Raw genomic sequence first — 27,488 nt, 5'->3', positions numbered from 1 at the left:
CGCCCAAGGCGTAGGCTAATTATTAATACTCTTACGCTGACGTTGCGTACGTTTGATCAGCCCACTTCAGTTCTGCTTCAAGAGGGGGAGACAACACAGCGACATGACCGAGATATTCCCCAGAGTCTGAGATAATATGGCTGCGTCCACTGTACAGTACACACGTATCAATGGTATATCTACACATGGAAACATTTTTGGATTCTTTTGTGAGATATGTATAGCATTTTACCTGTAGTCTTGGCAATGTGTAAATTATTGTTGATGCGAGTTCCTTCCCTTATACATAGTTGGTTGCCACATCTCTGAAAATTGAGCTAGTGTGCTGTTGAGGGGATATATTATTCTGGGAAGGTCCATTGTCCTGTTTTGCGCTGCCTCTGAGGTAGTAGAGAGGGAAGGGCCAGGAGGGGTGGTTGTAGTGGTAGTGGCGCTTGGTATTGTGATTTTGTTGGGTGTCGAAATTGTAAAATGAGTAACTCTATCACATATTGCTCTTGAAATATGGGTGAGAGTTGGATGTAATTCACACAGTACATAGTCAACGTCCTTACACTAGTTAAATGTTGATTTGTTAGTGGTAAGTGGAACTATTTCTGTTTCTTTCTGTTCTGTTTTTTTAGGTAGGATTGCAGATTTAATTTCTTGTTGAAGATATGGGGGAGTGGTGAACATTATAATTAGGAATTGTCATTTAAAAAACCTTTGAAATTCACTGAAAAAAAACATAGGTTTCAAGCGGGTTATAGTTAGGAATTCTCATTGAAAAACCTTTGAAATTCACTGAAAAAAACATGGGTTTCAGAGGTGTTATAGTTAGCTGGATATTTCACTCATACAAAACCATTGAAATTCCTCAGTTATAGTCTGTTATACGAACTGTAACTCTCCGGCCCGCAATTCACTGGTGATGGTCACATATTACATCATTAATGACATGGTCAGTGACATCACTGATGGCATCTCAAATGACATCACTGATGACATCATCCACATAAGTCAGATACACCATCATACACTAGTATAACCTTTCATCACTCACTGTAAAACAGAGTACCATATGTGAATCCATTGACACAGCAATACAAGTTTCTAAAAACCAACTCAGTGATTCCTAGATCTACACACATCTAATCACTTCACTATAGATTCACTCACACATGTCAATGATCAATAGAACACTATCAAATATACATATACACTTATTTTTACATTAGACTAGCACACATCCTGTTCACTTATGCAAACAATGGATCATACTTATATTTACTCAGCTACACACGTATACAAACAGCACTTCATTTATTCATATAGATAGTAACTCCTATTTAGTGTTATAAAATCACTATTACAAGTATACATTTATCATAGTCTCTCATACAATCACTGAATCTTATGTATACTTATTTATATACAACAAATGTCACATACACTGCCTTTTATTTTTCTAGTTTGTTGGACATGTACCATTGAGAGATATATTTGCTCATCACCACATCAAAAAAGATATTTAGTCATCCAGACAACTGTTATAACATGTAGTCTTAACCTCATATACCTACTGAATCAACTATTCACACATCTTTGGGCAGTCACACACAACCCACTGAACCACACACACATTCACTCTGCCATACAAATACTCAGTTAAGTAATCAATAACTAATCTAGACTTTCACGTAGCTAGTAACCAACTGGTACAGCAGTTTACACAACAACTGACCAAGTAATACAGATATTCACACAGTTTAGTCACTATCCAATATATTTAGTGAGACACTATAAATTACTCAAGTAAACAATCACAAACTGCTACTAAATCCTCTATCCAGAGATTTATATATCCACTGATTCTTCAATGCAGATTGGTGTATATATAATACATATTTAAATAACAAACTAAACCACATTCACTGGATGATGTCATCAGTGAGGTCATTTGAAATGTCATCAGTGAGGTAATTTGAAATGTCATCAGTGATGTCACTGACAATGTCATGAATGATGTAATATGTGACATCATCACCAGTGGATTGCGGGAGTGAGAGTTAGGTAGTACAACTAACTATAACTGAGAAATTTCAATGGTTTTGTATGAGTGAAATATCCAGCTAACTATAACACCTCTGAAACCTAAGGTTTTTTCAGTGAATATATATCTGAATATAACTGTCTCAGGCCAAGAGATAACTGACATCAAAGGTACTGTCAAAATACCATTCAAGGCAAAGTCCATCTTCCAGCCCACAATGCCTTATGATAACCTAGACGTCAATCATAACCAACTTACATTGGAACTTAAACAACTGTACAAATCAACCAACAATGCCCATCATAGGAATAACAGACAAAATAATTGTTATATACAGTTGAAGAAACTAAAGAACAACAATTGAATTGTGAGACAATCAGACAAAGGGGGTAACGTTGTTCTATGGCCACGCAAGCTGTATATGGAAGAGGCATTACAAAAGTTGTCACATTGAATATTACAAGAAAAGCAATATACACATTGTCAAACAAGCATGGAATGATTACTACTTAAAGCTATTGGCATGGAAGAGCGGTGGTCTGAAAAGTGAAGATGAATACCGCTTCTTAAAAAATGAACATCCGGTCATTCCTGCTCTATATTTAAACCCAAAAATTCATAAATGTGCTAGCAAACCCCCGGGCAGGCCAATAATCTCTGCCACTAACAGTGTTATGGAAAATACATCAAAGTATGTGGACTACTTTCTGCAAGAATGGATCAAAGGTCTGCCATCATATCTACTGGATACACCAGACTTCCTAAAGAAAATAAGTAACTTCACATGGAGTCCTGATCTACTATTAATAACATTGGACGTTACATCTCTTAACACGTCTATTAGACATTATGATGGCATCAAGGCTATTCAGCATAACTTAAACCAAAGACCCATGTATCTTTCCATGCACAACAAAATGCTAGCCACTATGATTTCCACATGTCTGGAACAAAACGTGTTCCTGTTTGATAACCAAATTTATCAGCAGATTAGGGGTGTTGCAATGGGGGCCTGCTTTTCTCCCATCTATGCCTGTTTGCATATGGGGCTGTGGGAGGAGCAGGTCCTCATGGGACAATACGAAGACATAATTGAACAACATGTGCTTATTTGGTTGCAATACATAGATTTGTTCCTGATATGGAGAGGGTCTGAATCTAGCGCACTCCAGTTCATTGAACAGATCAATAACAATTGTCTCAACCTTCCCTTCACCTCTAACATCAGCAATTCCTCAATGTATCTTTTGGATGTGGAGGTATTTGTAAACAATGATACAATTGCTACCAAACTATTTAGGAAACCTACTGCTGGCAATACAGTGCTACATGCTAGTAGCCATCATCCGCCTCACTTGATACAGAGCATCCCCTATGGGGAGATGCTACGTATCAAGCGCATTTGTAGCATTGAGGAGGATTGCAACTTAGCTCAGACTTTGAGCAGACGTAGGTTCCAGGAAAGGGGCTATGCTCCTAACATTATAGACAGAGTGATCAATAAACTCACTCTGTCTAGAGTAGAGGCTCTTGTGGTGAAAACTAACCAGGTGGACACAAACCAAGCTCATTTAGAGCAAAAATCTAGGATCATATTTACCTATAATAGGCAACACCAGGCCCTTAGAAGGATTCTAAATAGAAATTGGAGTCTGATGCCGAGTGATCCAATCCTGGGCATACATCTACCGGTAAAACCTGCCTTGACCTTTGAAAAGCTAGCTGTATGAGCAACAGCTTGGTTAGTAGTTTGGAACCCAAATCCACTTCCAATTGACTTTCATCGCACAAAGGTTTATGTAAATGCCCTACCTCCAAAGCATGTAAATTCACACGTAACAAAACTCACTACAACAGTCCCTTCAAGTCAGACCCGATAGCGATCAGCAGGAGACTGACTTGTAAAACGGAGTTCACGGTTTATGTGCTGGAGTGTCCATGTGGGTTGCGTTACATTGGTAGTACCAAACTGCCAGCCCACAAGCGGATGCTCCAGCACACAAGAGCAATCAACAACAGGGACCAAGCTTACCCAGTAGCTAGCCATTTTGAGGAGTATCATGACAGTAACCCAGTACACTTACAATATTTTGTCATTGATACAATTCCTCCCCTGAGAAGAGGAGGAAATCGTGAAGCTAAACTGCGCCGCTTGGAAACGAGATATATATTGGAGCTTGATACCAAGACTCCGTCAGGGTTAAATGCCAGCGAGGGCTTCTTTACATGCTTACGAGTGACCATAAATATCAGGAAATATATTTATATATATATATATATATATATAGTTTAACTAGTTCCATCTTGTTTAACTATCAGAAAGAGAATACTTTTATTTAACATTTCGTCCCCTCCTTGCTAATTAACATTTTTAAATATTTATTTTGCACTTTGCACTTCTCTGCACTAATAGTGTTTCAGTAGGGTGATGCTTATATTATTTTGGAATAGAGGGCGAGGTGACTAACTGTATTTTTTCATAATGTTCTTAAATTATTTAGTGCAATAATGATATTGGTATCTATATAACCAAATTAATTGGGTTATAATTGATGGCATCTCTAGCTTTTACAAATCCAATTAAGGAATGTTTTAATAGATTTTAAATGCTGCATTATTGTACCATTGTCTTTACCATTGTCGCTCCCGCCCTGTCACTGCAAACTGCTTTGCTTCATTGAAGCGAGAGCAGGGAAACCTGCTCTCGCTTCAATGAAGCAAAGCTGAATTGCTTTTCCACACGGGGAGCTGCATGTCAGCAGCTCCCGGATGGGGTCCCCGGGGCTAGAAATGGCCCGGGAGGTGGTCCACGCGCCCCCCTCCCCCAAAAATTTAAAAACAAGGCAGAGCCCCGGGGGATGGGGTCCCTGGGGCTAAAAGAAGCCCTAGGAGGGGGGCCAAGCAGCCTCCCTCTGCGTGTGCAAACACGCCCTGTGGTGCGTTTTAAGTTGGGGAATTAATTCCCCTTCAATCCTGATGGCCCCTGGGGGGCCAACTAGCCCACCAGGTGCCGCCAATAAGCGCCCAAGGCCTGCATTGCAGAGAGGTTGTCCAGGCCATTCTCCTTTTTACACCTCTCTGCAACAGCTCTGTGGCGCTTACTGGAGGTACCTGGTGGGCTATTTGGACCCCAGGGACCGTCAGGATTCAAGGGGACTTAATCCCCCAACTTAAAACGTGCCACGGGGCATGTTTCCACAGTGGTGAAGGGAGGGGGCGGGGCCTGAAGTGATGTGTGCAAACACGCCCTGTGGCGCGTTATACGTTGGGTAATTAATTCCCCTTCAATCCTGAGGGCCCCTGGGGGCTAACTAGCCCACCAGGTACCTTCAGTAAGTGCCAGAGGCCTGCGTTACAGAGTGGTGGTTCAGACCACACCCCTTTTTACACCTCTCTGCAATGCAGCTCTGTGGCGCTTACTGGAGGTACCCGGTTGGCTAGTTGGACCCCAGGGACCGTCCGGATTCAAGGGGACTTCATCTCCCAACTTAAAAAGGCCACAGGGCGTGTTTGCACACGTCACCTCCGGGCCCCTCCCCTCCCTGTGCAAACGCGCCCCGTAGAGCGTTTTAAGAGGCAGTTTTAATCCCCCTGCCCTATTATGTACTATGGCCTTACAGAGGTGGTCATGCTAATCACAGGAGTACCACAAGGCATAGTGTTCCCTAGTGTATGTAGGTGTTTTCACTGTATTCTAAGTGTCTTTTAGCATACCACTGGCTCTAGGTCTGGTTAGTCAGTCAGTTACCATCTGTACCCGTCTGAAGTTGTGTGCACAGGATTATTTTGTAACAAGACCTCTTTCTGCTCTTTTGTTGGTTCTTTCTGCAGATGTCTTGGTTCTTCCTGCACTTTTCATCGTCTTTGTGGACTTCTGTTGCTTCTTTCTGCATTCCTTTTGCTTCTTTCTGTGCGTTTTGTCTTCTTTCTTCACATGTCCTACCTCTGTAGGCATAGTTAGAAACTAGCATTTGAAAACCTTTGAAATTCACGGAAAAAAACCATAGGTTTCAGGCACGCTCTAGTTAGAAATTAGCATTTAAAAAACCTTAGACTTTTACTGAAAAAAACATAGGTTTCAGAGGTGTTATAGTTAGCTGGACATTTCACTCGTTCATATTACATAATGAGTGATGTAATAAGTGATGTCATCAGCTGTTCATTGGAGGGGCGCGAGTTAGTTAGCAGAACTAACTATAACGGAGGAATTTCTATGGTTTTGTACGAGTGAAATGTCCAGCTAACTAGAACACCCCTGAAACCTATGGTTTTTTAAGTGAATAATATAATATATATATATATATTCGCCAATCACGAAAGCAATAAGAAATTGCTGGCGCACTCCCCTCCAGAAAGAAATGTTACCACTCCATTGTCAGATGCAAAGAAACAGGTTTGTTTTTCCATAATCATTCGCATGGTGTTCTGAGCTGGATGAAAAACCCAACGCGTTTCGACGACAGACTCGTCTTGATCACGGGTACCACCCATGTCTAAGGTTGTGCTTTATATAGAGTATGTACAAGTGCAAAAACACACACAAAGTGAAAACCAAAACATAGATGTAGGACTTCACAGTGAACGCTTATTGCAAACGCCGGCCATCTTAAAGAGGGGTTTTCATGAAAAACAAATACCAAAATTACTATATCTCCTCAACAGCTGAAATAGTGCATTCGCCAAGTGACATAAACCGCCAAAAGAAACAGAGCATAGTGAATCATATTGTGTTGATACCCAATATATAAAGTATAAATGACTCCACTGAATGTTATAACAATCAATTTGTGTACCATGAATGAATGCCAAACGGCATAGACAGCTGTTACTACACATGGGCAAAAACAAAATAATGCGCAAGAGTAATATGTTACTCATTACATCGCATACATGCGCAAAATAATACATTGCTTAATATATTAATATATTCATACGTAAGGCTAGTCACATAGTAAATTTATCCCAGTGGGTAAATAAGAATTAAAAATTAAAAAATGCTGGGAGCAACAAGTTGCACGTACCCAGGATCTGTATCGCAGCCATGTGATTCTTTGGCTGCGATACATTGATGACCTGTTTATCATCTGGGATGGTCCTTGTACAGTGGCAGAACAGTTCATTCAGAGATCGAATCAAAATTCTCTGAATCTCAGTCTGGAAGGTAAAATTAGTGACAACACGATGGAATTCTTAGGTCTAACTGTCCATGTGGTAAATAAGAAACTTGTCACCAAACTTTTCAGAAAGGAAACTGCTGCTTTTGATTATGCTACTCACTTAAGTGTCCCTCTAAACAGGTCTCTGGTCTGCCATTGCAGCCTATGTGCAGTTTAAACTCTGACTTGATGAGGGGGAGGAGCTGTCACCTACCACACTTGCACATCATAAATGCTCTGCCTGGGCAAACTCACAAAGGGTTTGACAGTAGTCTTTTTTCACCCCATACATACTGGGGACAGGGCAGGGAGGCAGAACATTTCAAGCAACTCTGGGGTGGAAACCTTCAGAACCTTCTCTTTCAAAGCGGGCTCCACGTATAAATAATGTCCCACGTCTTCAGTTGACTTTTGGCCGTGTGGAAGACTCTGAAGGACTTCTGTGCTTTTATGCAAAAATGACGGCCACTCTCTGCCCTGCTGCCCTGCTGCCTGAGATAAAGGACTAAACCTGCATTAATCCCAGGACCACCAGAGTGACTCCAAGGGCCAATTGGCTGGCCTCCTGATCAGAGCCTCAGGGACAGAAAAGGCTCTAACCATCTTGAACCCAACACCTACTTGTGTGAGCCTTGCGCCCCCGTCCCTCCAGGTGCCACTCCAGTCCTGGACCATTAGAAGTGGGCCTGAAAGTGCTCTGCCAGCCCAGCTGTGGTCCTGTAAGCGGAATCGATGCAGTGGGACACATCGGATCGCAGCTGCATTGGCACCACTGCAGCACGATTCATCCCCAACGCCGGACTCCACATCGCAGCACGCAGTCTTTTCAGAGTCCCTGATACGCAATGCAGCCTGAATGCAGGACATCCAATTACAAGTACCTAGTCAATAGCATCCTCAATAATGGTGCAGGAATACACATCACAGCAGCTCCCTCAGAACCACTGCGGTGCGACGCCTCCTCGACGAGCTTTCTCACAATCATGTGCAACTAGAATTAAAGGTTCTTTGTTCAGAGGGCACAACTGGCTCCCTGTATCTGGCCCATGGTCCATTGCGGTTGACCTCAACTCGTGACTTTGTCCCGGTCCAGCACAACCATATAACCACAGTGGCACTTTGTGCTTTTAGGCCCTGTTTTTACCTAAATCTTTAAAATTGCAAATCTCCGGTTCTACTGATTGGATTTTTGTTTGTTTGCTGTCACATATTTTATTGGATTTTACACTATTTGTCTAAATTGGTGCGGGATTTTCAATGAAATGTGTTTTCACTTACTGTTTGATGTACTGCATAAACACTTTACACATTGCCTCCAAGGTAAGCCTGCCTGCTTTGTGCCAAGCTACCAGAGAGTTAAGCCCAGGCTAATTTGAGTTTGCTGCTTCAGTAGGGTCTCACCCCCTCAACCAGTAACGCAATGTCCAACTAAAGATGTGAAGGGAGATCAGCTAATGCCCACTGAGCTCATGGCTTTCAGCTGTGACAGTGAATTAATGGTGGTACCACCTTTCATATCCGCTTCTCCAACACAAAAGTGTAGTGTGCCCTCAGGGATCCATCATATCTCCTTTATTATTCAACATCTACCTAGCTCCCTTACCAAGCCGGACTACTTCATTCAACCCCACCTGTTACAATTATGTAGATGACACCCAAATTATTTTTAAAATGAGATGGTCTGGGAGATCTCTACAGTTTAAAACGTAACTGCCTTTGGGCCATAAACACATGGATGTCAAATAAGCATCTAAAGCTAAATATCGCGAAGACAGAGCTTCTAACCTGCCAGAAAATGGCAAAAATAGCAGCCGACTGCCAACATGAGCCCCCTCCAACAATATCAAGAGAAGTCAGAAACCTTGGGTAACCATGTTTTCAGACCTATATTTGATACCACATTTAACAAAGTAAAAACAAATGCCATCTACACTATGAAAACACTACCTGGCATCCTACCATACCTTAGATCATTTCCAAGCTTGACTATACCAACAGCCTATACCTTGGCCTGAATTCATCATAAGCAAAATACAACTCATCCAAAATGCTGCTGAAAGACTCCTTCTCTGCCTGTCCCCAAGAGAACACATGACTTTAATCTTGTAATCACTCCACAGGCAACCAATACCTAGAAGAACAATGTTCTAAACGCTTTGCATTGTTCACAGAGCCTCCAAGGAGAAGGTCTGTTATACTTACAAGCTAAATTCAAACAATACAAACAAATTAGGACAATGTGCACCAGGCTAGCACCTCTTATCATACCACCTTCCCATTAGAAATCCGTAGGAGGCACTTCTTTCTCAGTACAAGCCGCCAAGCTCAAACTCCCTACCAGCCAGCATTCGAAGGGTCCAGCAGGATATCAACTTAAGACAGTTGAAAACCTGGCTACTTCTTACACCACTAAAACACCACACATCCTGTCAACAGAACCTGGAAAGACAGTCGCACTCTCAAACTCTGTGTTTAGCTCGCAATCCACAGTTTGAAAACAACCCAACCAGCAAATGACTTGTAATCAGATGGTAAGCGGGCTGACTCATGCTTCGCTGGGGTATTATGTACTTATGTTAGTTCATACATAACATTAGTGTGAGCCACAGATAACAGTACCATAGCACTCCGCTGTCGGCAGTCAACTAGCTTACACCTCCATATCTGTTACAAGGGTTGTCCATCAACAGTACTGTGCAGCCAATAATCTAGTCATCACCAAATGAACAGGAATGGAATAACTGAAGAGCTCTGCCCACACGGCTAGTCAATTCGAGGACTTTAATCTAGTCTGTGACTGAAGGTCCCAAATATATATACACTATTGCCGCTACTTCACACCTCACAATGACTTTCACATATGAGAAGATGGTACCATTGCCCAGCAGATCTCTCCACTTCTGTCTCCCAACAGTAATGCCACCGCTGCACGTGACCTTTACCCAAACTTTCTGTTTGGACAACCCAGTGCAGTAACCAGCAAAGCAGACTATCCTAAGAAACGCCATAACGGCACCTGCTGACCTATTCAAAGCAGCTGGCGTACTGAAAAACCATAAACTGCGCAACAGCACGTCCTCTACCACACTGCTACGTGATGCATCTCATAAATCGATAATTGCACAGCAGTGGTCATCACGCACCAAGTGCAAACAGTTCCCACAGAGTATCACAAAACAAAGACAACACCTTGAAACCTCACACTGCGGTGTCATAGATAAATGAGACCCAGATATTCGATTGGAGTTCATGTGCTGGTGAGCTGGGATCTGACAGAGAGCCCATTGTGGCTCTGTTGCTCACAAATGCAGATTTGGAAAACAACACTTGGTTAGAGAAGATTGAAAATGTTCTTGTGTGAGCAAGAAAAAGGTCGGTCTTTTAATAGTTAAAAGGAGACTCTTAGAACCCTCACCCAACGCTTTCACAAATTTGAAGAAAATAAAGTATATCTGTAAATCTTTCATAAAAATACATTAGGCCTGATTCACAGAGATCAACTTGGACCAAAAGTCTAAGGGCCCGATTCACAAAGGTAAACTTACACTTTAGGTCTAAAATTAGACTTCAGGTCTCAACTTAGACTTTTGGTCTAACTTTACTAGTAGTAAAGTTAGACTTTTTGATCTAGGTTTAGACTAAGTCTAACTAAAACCAAAAGTCTTAACTCTCCTAGTTGTAAAGTTAGACGTTGTGTCTAAGTCTAGACCACATGTCTAATTTTACTAGTAGGAGAGTTAGACGTTTGGTCTAGGTTTACCTTTGTGAATTGGGCCCATTGAGTTTCGGTTAAAAATAAGGCTGTGGACACCACTTTGGGGGGCATGGCTAGCGGCCGAACATGGTGGCTGCCTAGTTGAGGGGCTCCGGTGATTCCGCGGCCCTTCCAACAATCCGAGCACTGATCCGTGAAAATATTGACCTCCAAGAGCAGGGTCCGCGGCCGGGCGGCTACAGCTGGTGAAACTCCAGAGCTGATCAGAGGCCGGGAAGTGGTGCCAATGGTGAGTGCCCAGGAGCGGCCGACGTCAGCGCCGCGACCCGTACTGCGGCAGGCCTGAACGGATGAACGCCCGGGGCGGAGCCTAAGATGGCGCGTACCGGGGTGAGACAGCGGACACGGACATTAGTACCCTCGGCCCCCGGCGATACGTAGAGACCTGCAGACCAAGAGTGCGGCCAGCGGTGGAAGGGACTGCGCCGACACGCAGAAACGGCCTCGGACGAAGGCGGGGTGGCAGCTTGAAATGCCACACGGTAACCCCGAGTGAAGCCCAAGGAAACCGGTGGAGGCGTAACGGACCCCTGGCGGCAGCAACGAACGGCGAGACGGTGATAACACAGGAGGCGGCGTGTGGGCCCGTGAGCGCTGCGCGCAGGCTGGAAGTGGCGATACCCCTGTGAGGACTGCAACCCCGTGAGACCCACACAACAGCGCCAGTGCAAACCGCTCCTGCCTAAGGAGAGATCCTGATGACTATACTGGTGAGCCCTGAGGCAACTCGGCACGCCATCTGCCACTGAGTTGCGGCAGACTTCAAAATTGAGCGACTAACTGACCAGCCGCGTGCCACGGGGGCGGTGCACGAGGGCCTACATGGACCTGTAAATCACAGCCAGACCCCCCTAACGCCTGGAAGCGCTACAACAGTTTAACCACCACAGACTTCCTTTTGCAAAGTCGAGCTCACAGTCACTCTGCAGAGACGGACGCATTGGTGAAACAGTGGCGAAGGGCAAGGGACTGCGACACGAAGAGGCCCGAGCCAGGGAACAACTTATCTAGATACCACCGGCGACGCGAGACGGCTGTGACACAGAGCGCTTGACGCCTATGCGAATGTGAAGGATAAACCTACCTGTACCTATCATAGCCTTCCCACTAAACGCGGCCAAACAACATACCCGGGTACCACAAGGAGTCCGATACCCCACGCAAAAACGCCATGGCAGGGAGAGGCCCCAAGAACAGTGCCACACAGGCAAAATTGGATAAATTTGCCTTTGAGAAGAGCTCGACAACCCATTCGGATGGGCGCTCACCTATGGGGGAAGGACAAGAAGAAGACGGGGCGAAAAAAATCACCCTAGAAGATATCATGAAGGCACTAACTAACGTACAGAAGGGCTGGGGCCCCACTGGACCTCCTATCCTGGACACGCAAGTACACTGTTTTTGGGTGGGCAAGAGCACTCTGCTGAGTTGGGGTGGCGGGTAGTTGCAGAACCGCTAAGCAGGGAGTCCGGGAGGGCGGGGAAGGAAATGGGGGGGAAAGGTTGTTAGTTTTTATAATTGGTTAGCGATAGTTAATGGCGAGGCTCATAAGAAATTGCAGCGACTGCGAAATAGCCTTCTAGCTCAGGAGACACGACACACACCAGAGGAATGGCTTTCTCGTACACATGGCAAGCGACATTTAGGCACTCTCTCAGGTTCCGTTTTGCCTCCACGGCGAAGCCACTATCCGAAACCCAGTAAATGGGGGACCCCACACAATTAAGCTTTATCTATGGCGTCGGACTCCATCCCTAAAAACCCGGATACTTTGACACACCAGTCGTCAATTCAACCCCTTAAACTTTTAACATGGAACGTGAGGGGTCTGGGGGACAAAATAAAGAGGGGACTGATACTGCTGGCTCTGAAACATCATGGCCCAGCACTGGCGCTGCTCCAAGAGACGCATCTCACGGGAACAGCATGCAAACGCTGGATAGATGGGGGTACAAAATGATCGCACACTCCGAATTTTCCTCGGGATCCAGGGGTACTGGCATCCTGATTAGGAAGACATCACCGTTCTTGGTCTTACAGACTAAGGTTGATGATCAAGGGCGATTCGCAGCAGTACAGGGCCAGTGGGAGGGCAGACTCCTGACTATAGTGTCGGTATACAAACCGACAGCACTCCACTCGATGGCTCTGCCGGCACTCGGCGAATTCCTACTCACACTACCAGAGGGAGACCTTATCATAGGAGGGGATTTCAACACCACAATTGATGCAGCGTTAGACAGATACCCTGCTCGGCAGCAGGCACCTGGACCCTCACGGTTTCAGGGGTTTGTAGAGGCTATGGGTCTCATAGATATCTGGAGTCACATACATCCCACTACTTCTCAATATACATATCATTCCACAGTTCATAATAGCCTCTCCCGGATAGATTATTTTCTATTGTTGAACACCAGTATCCAGACTGTCGCGAAGGTGGAAATAAAACCAAGAGGTATTTCAGACCATTCACCAATAATGCTGACTCTCCTGTCAAGAAAAAGCACACCGGCGTTTGTACCCCATATATCCGGGCTACCTTAAGGTTCCTGTCATCAGGAAAGAACACCGCACTACAACCAAACACTATTTTGTAGAAAACGCAGCATCGGTAGACTCTGCCATTACAGTATGGGAAGCCTACAAGACGGTGTTTATCGGACAGGCTATTGCGTCCATCACGGGACACAAGCGACAGCAGCAGAGGGAACTGACGGAATTAGAACTGGCACTTGCAGAGGCGGACACCGCTTACACACTAGATCCAACTCAGGACGCAGCACATACCCTGCAACTCCGCCAACGACAGTTCAAGGACTGCCTTGAGAAATGGTCAATGGCCCATATTACAATGACTAAACACAAAATCTACGACATAGGGGACAAAGCTGGTAAAATGCTAGCATGGCTGGATAGGAAAGATGAGGGCACGAAGGGAATAGAACAATTACGGTGGCAGGAGGGAACTTTACACACACACCCAGAAGCAATAGTACACTTATTAGCTGAACATTTCCGTGAGGTATACACTCCCAACTGCAGAGCTAACAGAAGCAGAGATACTGGATTCCCTGGAACGCATCGAGATGCCAACTCTGACACTGGAGACGGCATTGGAACTGGAAAGGGAACAGACTCTTGAAGAATTGCAAACTGCAATTAATGCTGTGCAGTCAGGAAAGGCGTTGGGACCTAACGGGATACCCATCGAATGTTACAAGCAAATGCCAGATACATTAGGCCCACCCCTATTGGCGATGTATAAGGAAAGTTTGGAGAAAGAGGAACTCCCGTTGGACCAGCGTATCGCGACAATAGTAGCAATCCCTAAACCTGGGAAGGTTGTGCATCATACCGGCCGATCTCTTTGTTAAATGCAGAAGCAAAAATTTTGGCAAACAGACTGATGGCCCATCTTCCGCATTTGATACACCCGGACCAGTCTGGTTTTCTATCCCACAGGAATACGGCACTTAATTTGAGATGTGTATAAGGGGTGCTGGCTAAGGCCCCATCCCTAACGGACCCAACGGTGATATTATCATTAGACGCTCGAATGGCGTTAGATATGGTGGAATGGGAATACCTATTTGGAGTACTGAAACGGGTAGGTTTTGGTCTTCAATTCAGGGCATGGATACGACTCCTGTATACCTGGCCCGAGTAACTGCCAATGGCCACATGTCAGAAGAGATACCGCTCGCGAGGGGAACACGCCAGGGATGCCCCTTGTCCCCGCTCTTATTTGCACTAGTGCTGGAACCACTGGCATCATTGATTAGGCCAACCCCGTTGCTGAAAGGGATCAGCTGGAGGGAGGGATGGGAAGACCGCCTCTCACTATACGCGGATGACATGTTAGTATATCTCACAGAGCTGGAGAGAAGCATACCTGAACTCCTTAATATTTGTAACACTCATGGGAAATAGTCGGTTTACGCACTTAACTGGACTAAATCGGTCGTTTTCATCCTGAAAGGACCGATGCCAGCACTTCCCACGGAATGCCCGTTATTGATTGCGGAAGACTCCTTTAAATATTGAGGAATACACATCACTAGGACCTTAACCGACTTCTTTACAAAAAATTTGACACCGCCACTGGGAAGGCTGCGCCGCGATGTGACACACTGGGCATCGGTACCCCTCACACTGCTCGGGAGAGCCGCATTGTACAAAATGAAAGCGCTCCCCCGATTCCTTTACATCTTAGAAAATGCACCCGACCAGATCCCACCCCGCTATTTTTAACAAGTAGCAGCACAAGTATCGACCCTACTCTGGGGTAACCGCCCAGCCCGTATTGCTCAAGTGAAACTGTATAGGAGCTGGTACGATGGGGGGGGATTGCACTTCCAAATCTCCAGCTGTACTATTGGGCAGCACAACTTAAAATTATAAACCACTGGCTCCACAAACCCCAAGACGACCCAGCCTACAGGGCGGATAGGGCACAACTAGGAACAAATAACATACTAGCAGCGCTTTATAACAAAGGAGCGATATCGAAATTGATTGGCCCTACGAAACATACTGCCCAGATTTGGCATGCGGCACAAGCTCGGTTGGGCTGGAAAGGAGTGATAACCAAGTTGACCCCGCTGTGGGATGTCAAATTACTGGGACACCTGCGACGATGTAAGGGCTTCACACAATGGGATAACATGGGCATTTCCACAGTGGGAGACTTATGGAATAAGGGGACAATGATACCCTTTGATCAGCTTCAACGACAATATAACTTGGGCCGAATGAAAAATTTAGATACATACAGGTACGCCACGCATTAATGGCGGTGATACCACATGACACAGAGGTCCCAAAGGCTTCCCCGCTGGAAGACCGTTTACTCACAGACTACATGGAGGATAAGGCCACTTCATTTACATATCGAAAAATACTGAATAACTTACCAGATCACACAAACACACTAAGAGTAAAATGGGCGACAGATAGGAGAGATAGATGATCAAGAATGGCTGGAAGCATTGGCGTCACCGAGAGAGGTGGGAATATCTAGCAGGCTTAGACTAGTGTAACTTAAAATTCTACACCGCATCTACTATACTAGAACCACCTTACACAAACTACAAAGAGCTACACACCCATTCTGCCTCAGGGGCTGTGGGGAGGAAGGTACATTTCTACACACTTTATGGGACTGTCCGATCCTGACAGGATATTGGCGGCAGGTACTACGCACCATATCGCAGACAACAAATGTGTCACTCTTACCAGATCCGAGAAGGTATTTACTAAACATATGGGAACCTAATGACCTTTTACGTCACATTTAAACTTGGGTAACACTGGGTTTCTTGATTGCCAAACGAGACTTAGCGCAGAAATGGGGGGTAGCTGAGGTTCCGACACTGACAGCTTTGTGCAGGAATATGGACCTGGTGATGGTCACTGAACGTACAGTATATATGACTAGGGGCTGCCCAAGGAAGTGGAATAAAATATGGACGGCGTGGAATACCTTTCGAGGGAACATATGTGACCCACTGCCAGATTCAAATATAGATATTTCGGACGATGAGGATGAGGAAGGATGAGAAGGACACTGGAGCTGCTGGGGGGGGTGGTAACGAGAAGGGTCAGTCAGTCAGTGGATATTTCACAAAGAATTGTAATGAATGCGAATCATGATCTACCTGAACTGTAAATGCATCCGATATATATGCTTCAATGTGTATCGCCAAATCGCTTGTTTTAATAAAAACAGATTTTAAAAAAAAATAATAAGGCTGTGAAAGTGGCTTCTCATTTGGGGAGCGTGTGAGTGGGTATGATTGGTGGCTGCAATGAGGAGTTACTTGCTCATGTCTTTCTGTCTTCTCCCGCAGGGCCAACATTGAAACTGAAGCGACCTGTCGTCTTGAAGATGTACGAAGAGGAGATTGAGAACTTCTACAAAGACTGAAGCAAAGGGCTCCTATTGGACTAGAAATAGATTGACCCTGCTCACACCTACTCCATAAAGCTGAGACAACTTGGAACCTTACTTTCTTTTCCTAAAACACATCCCCTTTCTGAAGATTCTACTTCCAGGTCTTCCTGTCCGCTGTCCAGGGAGGTGCTTCGGTTTTATGATCTGCTCTTGGAGGCCAGGAGGCACTTCATAATGATCTTGTGGCTTTGCATTACACCTCACAATTGTTGTGAACAAGGCACTACACTGGGAAGCGATAGAAATGCACACAGTTTGCCTTTTATGTTTTTTTACTTACAAACATGACTTAGTAGCATGAATTTCCAAACTGATCGCTCATCGTGTTAATAGGGCTTTTTCTAAACAGGTGTCTCAAAAACATGGTTCCAGTCTTGAGGAATCAACACTACTTTTCCTTGGCTAATGAACAAAAACCCAAATGGCTTATCTTTTTTGTTGGGTCGCACAAAAGTCTCCTGGTTACAGCAGCTTCAAAACTTAAGGTTGAAGATTAAGTGTGTGTAAAAAAAGAAGAAAAGAAACTCCGGAATGGAAAGGTGATATGGAACATGTAGAGTGCAAGGGTTTACCTGAAGGTCTGTTAGGTTTTCATAGCAGGAAATGGCTTCTCTTCCTTCTCATAACACCTCCAGTCACTATCATCAGCCCAGATCCTCTACAGCCACCACTGGAGCATGGTGCACCTTGCACCCTGGACTTTGAATCTACCTTTTCATACATTCAATTTCTGGAGCTGGCAAAAAAAATATGTCCGCGCAGTGGAGCAGTGCCCATCAGCATTTGTTTGCAGAGTCACGGCGTGTTGCATTAATATCTACAAAACATGAGAATAATTAGTCCTCTAGCGGTTAAATGCTTTATATACACCTGACAGACAGTTCTCAAGCCTCAAAGTAATTGATCCAATACAGCGGACTGGCATTCACTGGGAGCCGGATTGTAGACCCCTCATTGATCACTGAACATCAGCTGGAGGGGCATTCTTAAGCCTATCAGATTCCACTTTTCTGTATCAGTCTGCCATTTTTCAGCTGTACGGTTCAACAAGATGGAAGCCCTGGTGACTGCTTTATGGTGCTCGTAATAAATTTAGCACATCTCACGTCTGTGGAGCACTAGCATTGAATCATAAAATTGAAAAACAGGTGGTATGATGCGTTGTGTAATAAACCAGAGAGTACCCAAATGTTCCTTTCCTGTGTGTCTTCTTCATTCTGATAAGTTTGCCTATACACTAGTGACACTTCTAAGGCTCTCCTATTTCCAAACTACAGAATCTCTATAAACTTAACACTCTTCTGAGTCCATGACCAGGCTACATTTCAGTGGATACCTGGAATTCTGATCCATGGTAAACCTAGGCAGATGCCTTGTATTCTGAGACTTTGAAGCGAAGTGCTGTCACAGTCCTTTTTCTGCTGTGCAGCAGGATCCTGTTTACTGTAAGGTACTGAAGGCACGTGCAGTAGTGATGGTTACCCTTGAGTAGGGTGCAGCAATGATGTGAATTATTTGATGCAAAAAGGGATGTTGGGCGTTCCATCTTCGGCTTTACAAAAGTCAGTTAAGATGACATCGTTTGTCCGAGGTAAGTGAAAAGAAATCTGTGGGTCTGTCTTTGTAATGGTGTTATGTAAGGCAGATTTGTACAGCGTACTATCACCTGGGGGGTATCCTGGCATTGAGCAGGTGCGAGTCAAGTCTGGGACATAGTGCGGCTTCTCAAAAAACCAGGTCTTTAACTTATTTCTGAATACAAGAAGAGAAGACGAGGTTCTTATTTGTAGCGGCAGGTCGTTCCATGCTTTGGGAGCAATGTGAGAAGGCTCAACAGCCAGATCTGGTTTTACGTATACCTGGAATGTGTTCAAGTAAGTCTGGACAAGCAGGGGTGTTTGGAAGCTTTGTGAAAGCAGTCTTGGTTCAGTAATGCTGGACCAGTGTTATGTAGTGCCTTGAAAGTGTGCATGAGGAATCTGAATTGTGCTAATTTCTGTATGGGGAGCGGGTAGAGTTTTTTTTATTTTTAGAATGTGTTTATTGAATTTTATGCAAATGAAGAAATAGCTACTACAATCGACGCAGCAGGCAGAGATCTTCTGCAACATGCGGCGCATGCAAAAGATATCTCTAGCTATAGCAACAGCAGCTCCGTTGTGTCTGCTATCAGATTATCAATAACAAACAGGATCATTTGGACCAAACAGTAAAACAAAGGAAACAAAAAGGAAAACAAGCAAATGAGACTTCACAGAGGAGGTAAGTCAAGCCCCAGAATAGGGTGGAGAGGTATACCAGAGAGGCATACGTCATTTGCAAGAGACAGGCAATGTGTGCATACATGTCTTGTGAGTAGGGGGGGGTAGAGGAGCCCCTCTCCAGCTAGAAAAGGGGTAGGTGGGCGCAGCATACGCAGCATGTTGCGGCCATGTGCCCCGATCAGCTCATGGAGGGGTGTAGTAATCGCATGACCACTTAATCGAGTAGGCCACACGCTGTGTATTGGGGGCAGTCAATTCCACTTGCATCCACAAGACGCATCTAGGTGAGATGTGAATTCAAGGTGGGCGTGAGCCATTTTTGGTTTACACATTGAGTAGTAAAGGCTCCCATCACACGCCACTGGTGCAAGAGATCCCCTACATTCGAAGCCCCCGAAGGGTGTGAACCTCCAGACGAGTCCATGTCAGAAGTCCACGGAGCCAACGGTAATGGTCTGGTGGCACAGTGGCTTCCCAGTCCATGGCTGACTGTCGTTTAAACAAAACAAAGGCAATATCAATGAATATGTGTTAGTGCTGGTCTCCCTTTCTACGAGGGCGCAGCCATAACTGGTACTAGGGTCGTGTACGGACGAGGCTATGTGCTGTCAGTTCTGCCATTGTTGCAGTTACCATGTTCCATGTTGGTTGCTACACTGGGCAATCCCATGATGTATAATAAAATCATGCTTCCTTCAGTGTACATCGGGGACAGGCAAGGCCATGTGTCTGGCACATACGCTTGATGCGGTGAGGAGCTAGGTAGGCTTGATGTATATGGTTAAACTTTGTAAACCTGAACTTGGGCTTACGGGATAGATCCTGAACTATCTGTAGAACCCAGGACCAAGCCCCGTCCATCAGGGTGTGCTGTAACACTGCATCTCAGCAGTCACGCACACCCATCGTGTGGTCCATTGGTCCAATGGGGCCACATGCTGTGCCGTGAAAAAAGTGTTAATGGCATATTGTGCCACAGAAGGATAAGAGTGCATACCTTGCTTCTGAGGCAGGAGGTTACTCGTCTAGTAGAGCTCCTTAATTTGTGGGGAGATGTGAGTGGGGTGTAGAAGGTTGAGAGTGGTTCTGGCTGCCAAGTTCTGAATGATCTGCAGCTTTCTGGTGGGTTTTTTGCTCATCCAGGCATAGAGGTATTTGAAGGTCATGTTGAGTTTACTGTAGATTCTGAGGATCTTGGTGTGAGGAGTGGTGGGAGTGGGTATTGGTCCTAGCTCTGTTGGCCACCAGGTGGAGTCCCATGATGAAGTGCTCTTCCTGACAATTTGCGTCTTACAGTATCCAGGCTGTTGTCATTCAGCTCTAAGCAATGGGAATCGGAAATCCTGCAAGAGTTTCTGTGCCATGCACCCAAAGGCGCAGATGGAGCACTCCCACAAGATCCATGCCGCCTGACGTAGGATCCCGGTAACTTGTGGCACTGCACAAAATGGTCATCGTCCCGGTAGAAATCGTCTGGTAAGTCCACAAGAAAAAAGAAATTTAAGTTTAAGAGGACTTTGACTTCTGCACATCTGTGCAAATCCAGCACACTTAAAACAGTTCCTCAGTATTTATACTGTTCCTCATCTTAGAAGGCTGTTGATGGGGCCCAGGTTTGGCAATACTCATTTCCTGTCTCCTTTGCCGCCCGTCGCTTATTAATTTGCAACCTACTTCTCCCAATCGTGCCTCCCTTTTAAACAAGCATTTTCAATGCAATCGGTCTTGCCTTTGGGACCTTGTATCTATTTAGCTATGCAGCACATTAGCCTGGGTGCTGAAACAGCTACTGTTCTGTAACATGGAGGGAAAGCAAGCACCAAACTGCGTGGCACGCCAGGTATGGGAACACATGGAGAGAAATATTCGCTTTCAGCGGGAAATGATATACTCCAAAAGTCTGTTTTTAATATAAAATCAGGGCCTTTGGTAGTAATATTACTGAAAATACAAGATTTGAAAAAATATTGTTCGAGGCATAGGAGTTGCAGATCACACACCATGCATAGATCGCCATCTGGTGTTGGGCCCGGATGTTTGCAGTTTGTTATTGTCTTGGAACAAGTGTTTGGAAGTCACGAGATAGGTGACTCCTCCTCTGGACAATAGTGCGCTTGGGCACCGACTCCATCTTCAGATTGTTTTTTTCCTTTGGATGTGTTCAACGCGTTCCAGTTCGGTATCGTTACCGATCTGTCTTTCGACGCGCCATCCTTTACCCTTTCTTTGGTATTGTCTGAGATCGCGTTTCCCATTTGACGCGCGGCTCTAAAAACTTGAATTCTTCGGTTCCGGTCGTTGACGCAGGCCTTCGGGCTTATCTGCGCTATCAGGCCCTTTGGCTCATGGAAAGGACTCCTCTTAAAAAGTGTCATCAATGTGGATCCAAGTTTCCACACGACTATCTTCATGAGGTGTGTAACCTCTGCCTTTCACCTGATCATGAGCCCAAAGACTGACCCGCTTGTGCCTCTTTCCGCTCCAAAAAAACAATATGGGATCGTCGAGCTTGAAGAAGCATGGCTCGATCATCAACATCGATACCGGACAATATCTTCCAAGAAGGCATCAATGTGCAAGAGCACATCGAAGAGGGCACCTTTAGCGCCTCCAAAGCCGATGACTCTAATGTCTAAGACATCACTCCAAGGCAGCGGGTCGTAAGTACTGACTTCGACCCCTCCCCCATCCATACAAAGGCTTCGGGAACACCTTCACCTTCGGGCCTAGGTGCACACCGGGACAAAACTTCCCACGCCCGCCTTTAGGCCCGGCAAAGAAGTCCACATATAAGCCTTCAGGCTACTCGGGATTGAGCCAGCCTACTGTCGGTACCAAAACCCCATCCCCGGCACCGACAACAAACGACAAACCAAAAGAGTAACCATTGTCTTGGTCCGCACCGAAGCCTGGTTCCACATCGGCACACTCGGCACCGAAATCCACTGACACTGAGCCTTCGGATCCGAAAAAATAATCGGAACCAAGGAAACAACCGGTTCCGAAGACCACTGGGAATGAACCTTCAGATCCGAAAAAAGCTGAACCAAGCAAATAACTAGTTCCAAAGACCCCAACTAAACCTTCGGAACCCAATTGTAGTGTGGTGGAGAAGCAGACCAGGACAGCAGGTAGGTTTTAAACTGTGCAAGTTTATTTCTATTGGTCACAACAGGGATTTCTAGGAGATGTAGTCCTATTTACCGTCTTCTGGTTCCTCCTTTTATATCCGGGTGGATGGAGTCTGGCGAGTGGTCTTCTCTCTCCCACGAAGACCGGTATACCACAGGAGAAAGGGGAAAGAAATATAAGGGTCGTCAGGAAGGTGGTTTGCCTCCTATTTTTTACGCTAGGAGCAGGGGGAGTGCAAGAGAGTATCACCAACTATCCTTCACCAGTGTTTCACGAACGCTAAAGAAAAGAGACTTTAAATAACACTGGTCGTGTCAGTGCAGTCACTCTCGGGCACCCCCTCCCTTGGGACCGTCCGTAATACGCCCCCAGACTTGTCCAAAACACCCACGTACCTTGTACAGCCATGACCTTCCAGGGCTGTGGCGGGCTTCTTCGTGTTTCCAGCTAGGGTCCGGCTGCCTGTCTGTTGCTCTGCCAGCAGTCTCTGGTCCCGGGGACACTCCTCTTGCCGTTACGGGACCCTCTTTTTCCGAGCAAGGTTCCAAGCTGCTCCAAGGGCGAACTGCAAAGGTCTCCACCAGCTGGTGCTCCCGCGCTGAATCCGCTACTTTCGAGAGTCCAAACGAGAACGCCACTTCCTCTGCGTTTTCCGACTTAAGCCCCTTCAGGTCAGCTGATCTTCACGTGACCCGGAAGTCTTATGGGCTTAAAGGCGCAGTGTTCTCTGGAGAATGTCTGCGAATATAGAAGGGGACAGGGAGAGAGGTAAGGGGGAAAGTGTTCCGGTGTCAGGGCCACCTCGTAAGAGACTTCATGCTCCTCCTCACACCAAGAAAACTCCTGATTCCAAACCTAAGGAGCACAAAACAACTCCGAAACTTGTGCTCCACAAACAGTCAGATGTGAAAAAATCTGCACTGAAGCAACACACTCCAGAGGAGGAGCTTTTTCGACCTGATCCAATCCAAAAAACTCTTGAAATAGACGCAGAAAAAGGTCGTCATAAAATTAGTCCTTCCAAGAAAAGGAAAATGGCCAAACCTACACCACCTCCTCTTCCTTTAAAGAAAAGAGACATTGCCACTTCTCCTTTAAGGATTCCTTCTCCACCTCCACCTCCACCTCCTCCTCCACAACACATCTCTCCTATCCCATCTCCAGTACCCTCACAATCTCCTCCACCTCCGGATGATGAGGGCAGCTCTGGGGAAGAAGGGGATGATGAACCGTTAGAGGAACCTAGTCATCCTTGTATCCCAAATGACCCATGGGAAAATTATGGCACACCAGATGTTCCTAATATACCACAAGAGGAGGTCTATCCATCTAGACCATCCCCTCCAGAGGACACTATTGTAATTGTAATTGTAAAAATATTTGTAGAGCGCATGGCTACCCGGAGGCCTCCCAGCGCTGTGGACTATTGGCTGTGAATGCTCCATTTAGCTAGATGGAAATAGCAATGTTTTCAATCGTTTGCGGAAAGCCAGATGGTCATCTACCAGTCCAATGTGGTCCGGAATCGAATTCCACCCTTTGGAGGCAACATAGGAGAATCGTTGACCTCCACTTCTAGTTTTCTGGATTTTGGGGATCGTTGCTAGGCGTTTGTTGCCAGAGCGCAGAGATCTATTAGGCTGGTAGGAGACGATGGTTCCTTGTAATATAGGAGAGCATTTTGCGGTCAGGATCTTGTGGGTGATGTAGAGGGTTTTGAACTGGATCCTCTCTGCCACTGGTAGCCAATGTAAGGTGGTTATGGCTCTTCTGGCCGATTCTCTCTGGGGAATGTCCATGAGAAGCCTAGCTGCACAGTTTTGTTCCGCCTGAAGACTCCTTATTGTGGACCGAGGTGAGCCCGCATAAAGGGCATTCGCGTAGTCCAGGCGTGAAAGAATTCGTGCCTGGACTACTAATTTCTTGGACTCCCAAGAAAGTATTGGGAAGACTTTCCTCATCATCTTCATTAGTCCAAAGCAATATCCTGCGACTTTCTGTGCTTGGGCTTTCATGCGGAGTTTGTTGTCTAGCAGACACCCAGGGATTTGTTTTTATCCCTGGGGGTTGGAGCTTTGCCTAGACAGTTGGGCCAGAGGGTGGTGACCCCCATCAGGAGTTGTTTACCCAAGAACATCAGTTCGGTCTTAGTTCTATTGAGTTGTAAAAAGGAGCTTTCCATCCAGGATGCTATTGTTTTCATACAGTTGGCTAGGGTGTCTGGGCTATTTCCTGGTTGATTAAGGGAGACAATCAATTGGGTATCATCTGCATATGTGATGATCCGAATTCCGAATGGTTCCACTATTTTAGCCAGGGGGCTCATATAAATGTTGAAGAGAGTGGGGCTCAGGGAAGAACCCTGTGGCACCCCACATCTCAATGGCCAGCTCCTAGATGTGACTTCACCCTCATAGACCCTGAATGATCGGCCCTCTAAGAAGGACTTCAGCCACTCTAGTGCACTCCCCGATACCCCTGCTCTAGCCCTAGAGATAAGCAGGTGATGGTAAACGGTATCGAAGGCCGCACTTAGGTCGAAGAGGATGATGGCTGCAGAACCACCGATATCCATGATTTTTCTGGTTTCCTCAGTCACTGCAATCAAGGCTGTTTCGGTGCGTTGTTGGGGTCTGAAGCCAGTTTGTGTCGGGTAGAGGCAGCCGTTTTCCTCGATAAATGCTGAGAGTATCCCATTCACATGTTTCTCTGTGATTTTGGAGACAGCTGGCAACAGGGAAATGGGTCTATAGTTCAGGAGGATAGCTGGGTTGGCTCCCACTTTTTTTAGCAGTGCCTTCACCATGGCGTGTTTCCAAGGAGAGGGAACAGTGCCAGTGCTTAATGACAGGTTTATCAACTAGAGTATGGTGGGTGCCACAGATTGAGAGACTTGGTTGAGGATGGTGGGTGGGGCTGGATCACCTGGGGAGCCAGATTTTAGTTTATTGAGACAAGGTTTTAATGTCTCTAGATTCATTGGGTGAAAAACTTCCAGCATTTTTCCAGCCCTACTCTGTGGTATACTAATGAATGGGGCTTGGAGGGATGGTTGGAGGGGAGAAGGAGAGATAGATGGATTGAATTTTAGAGTGAAAAAATTCCGCTAGATCATTGCATCGTTTGAGTATATTATCTGACGGAGGGGGGGGAGAGGGCTAAAGTGGTGATTGTCTTAAATTCTGAAAATTTCCCGAGGGGCATTGGTAGCTGAGGAAATTTTGGATTCATAGTTATTCGCTTGGGTTTCACGTATTTCTAGTTTATACAATTTTATGGCCTCTCTATAGATTTGTTTTTTTCCTTTGAAAATTTTTTTCTCCACTGTCTCTGATTGTTTAAACTTTCGCTTAAGCTCTCTAAGGGTCGGGGAAAACCTGGCTATCTTTTTTTTTTGGCTTTTCTTCTCTTTTCTAAGTTTCCTAGGTGCCACCAAGTCTGAGGATCCTTCAAGCCAGCTGTTGACAGCTTGATTGGCTGAGTCTAGATCCCCTTTTAGTGAAAGTCGGGAGTTGTTCAGGATGTTTGTCCAGGACTCGACTTTGATCTTGGCCAGATTACGTCCAAGTTTTTTTGTGGCGGGCTCAGAATGGTATCTGTTCGTCGATACCCAGGTGAAGGGTATCAAGTAATGGTCACTCCATTGTAGGGAGATAGGACCTTCGGCGATTACTAGAGGTTTCACTCAGCTTATACACAGGGCTGCAGAATACCATGGTGGAAATTTACACACAGACCCTATAGAAGATTTCCGCTTGGGAACTTTTGCACCATCTTCAAGGTCCACTTCCATTCTCCCAATGTTAAAAGGGATAATGAAACACGCTCCTAAAGTCTTTAAAGACCCTGTAAGGGCTAGAGTCATTAACCCCAGAGTGGAAAAGAAATAAGTCTGACCCTGTTTACATTAAAGGCCACCTTCCCTTAGATTCCTTGGTTGTCTCCAACGGCAGGAAAAGGGCTAACTCCCCGACCTCAGGAGATGCTCCTCCGCCTAATAAAGAGTCAAAACTCTTGGACGCATCTGGTAAAAGAACAGCGTCCCAAGCAGCCAACTTATGGAGAATTGCCAACACAGAGGCCTTACTGGCTAGGTGCGATAGGGCGCACTATGACAAACTAGAGACCCTACTACAACACCTTCCAGATTGATATAAAACCAGGGCCAATGATCTCATTCAGGAAGGGAAACTAATAACCAATACCTCCATTGGATCTGCTTTAGATGCTGCAGACACAGGCTCCCGAGCTATTAATACCAGTTTTTTTTTGCACAGACATGCCTGGCTACAGATTTCAGAGTTCAAACCTGAGGTTCAGACTACCATACTAAACCAACCCTTTGATCAGGAACACTTATTTGGGCCTATTGTAGATTCATCTTTAGAAAAGTTGAAAAAAGATACAGACACTGCCAAAACAATGGGAGCTTTGCAATCGCAAGCTCCCAGTAGTTCTTTTTGTCGCTCCGCTTATAGGGGCGCCTCTATAGGCTTTAACACTGATAGCTCCTCCACCTCCTATAAGAGTCCCACACAGACATCCTCTACCAGAGGTTATTACAGAGGAGGCTACAGGGGCAATAACAAAGGTAGAGGCAAAACTACCAATACTCTCACTGCCTCCACCTCCAAACAATGACTTCCCGCCACTCCCCCCGGACCATTATACACCGGTCAGGGGAGGATTGCTACAGATCCTACCTGTCTGGAACACCATTACCACGGACAAGTGGGTGAGACAAATCATCCAATCTGGTTTTTGCCTGGAGCTCACTTCAACTTACCCAAACAGCGTCCAATGTCAACACAGCATTTAACGCTTCTAAAACAAGGTGTTTTCCCTCCTACAAAAACATGCAATAGAACCAGTTCCCCTACAACATCAAAACACAGGGGTTTACTCCCTGTATTTTCTGATTTCAAAGAAGGATGGAATCCTGAGACCCATCTTGGACCTCAGACCATTAAACTCAAACATACAATCAGACCATTTTCATATGTTGACTCTTAAACAAGTCCTTCCTCTACTCAAACAAGGTGATTTCCTTGCCACTTTAGATCTTAAGGACACCTATTTCCACATTCCCATTTCACCCTGCTCAAAGGAAATATCTTTGATCGGTAGTGGACGGGCAGCATTACCAGTTCAGAGTTCTCCCATTCGGAGTCACAAC

The 27,488-nt window shown here is 45.5% G+C and overlaps 1 protein-coding gene across 3 annotated transcripts in view; it reads left to right on the top strand.

The window, feature by feature from the left end:
• The window catches only part of LOC144817687 (long-chain-fatty-acid--CoA ligase ACSBG2-like), a 1,080,196-nt gene extending 1,062,091 nt beyond the window's left edge, over window positions 1-18,105 (top strand). For all 3 annotated transcript variants that reach the window (XM_078674432.1, XM_078674431.1, XM_078674433.1), the window contains one exon: window positions 16,813-18,105. In XM_078674432.1, the coding sequence (XP_078530558.1) occupies window positions 16,813-16,889 (77 nt within the window). In that variant the 3' untranslated portion in view covers window positions 16,890-18,105. The remainder of the gene's footprint in view (window positions 1-16,812) is intronic.
• The last annotated feature ends 9,383 nt before the right edge of the window (window positions 18,106-27,488 follow it).

The sequence above is a fragment of the Lissotriton helveticus genome, chromosome 2_1, assembly GCF_964261635.1.
Source record: "Lissotriton helveticus chromosome 2_1, aLisHel1.1, whole genome shotgun sequence".
Classification (NCBI taxonomy): domain Eukaryota; kingdom Metazoa; phylum Chordata; class Amphibia; order Caudata; family Salamandridae; genus Lissotriton; species Lissotriton helveticus.
The sequence above is the reverse complement of the archived record's forward strand: the minus strand, read 5'-3'. Positions and strand labels throughout refer to the sequence as shown.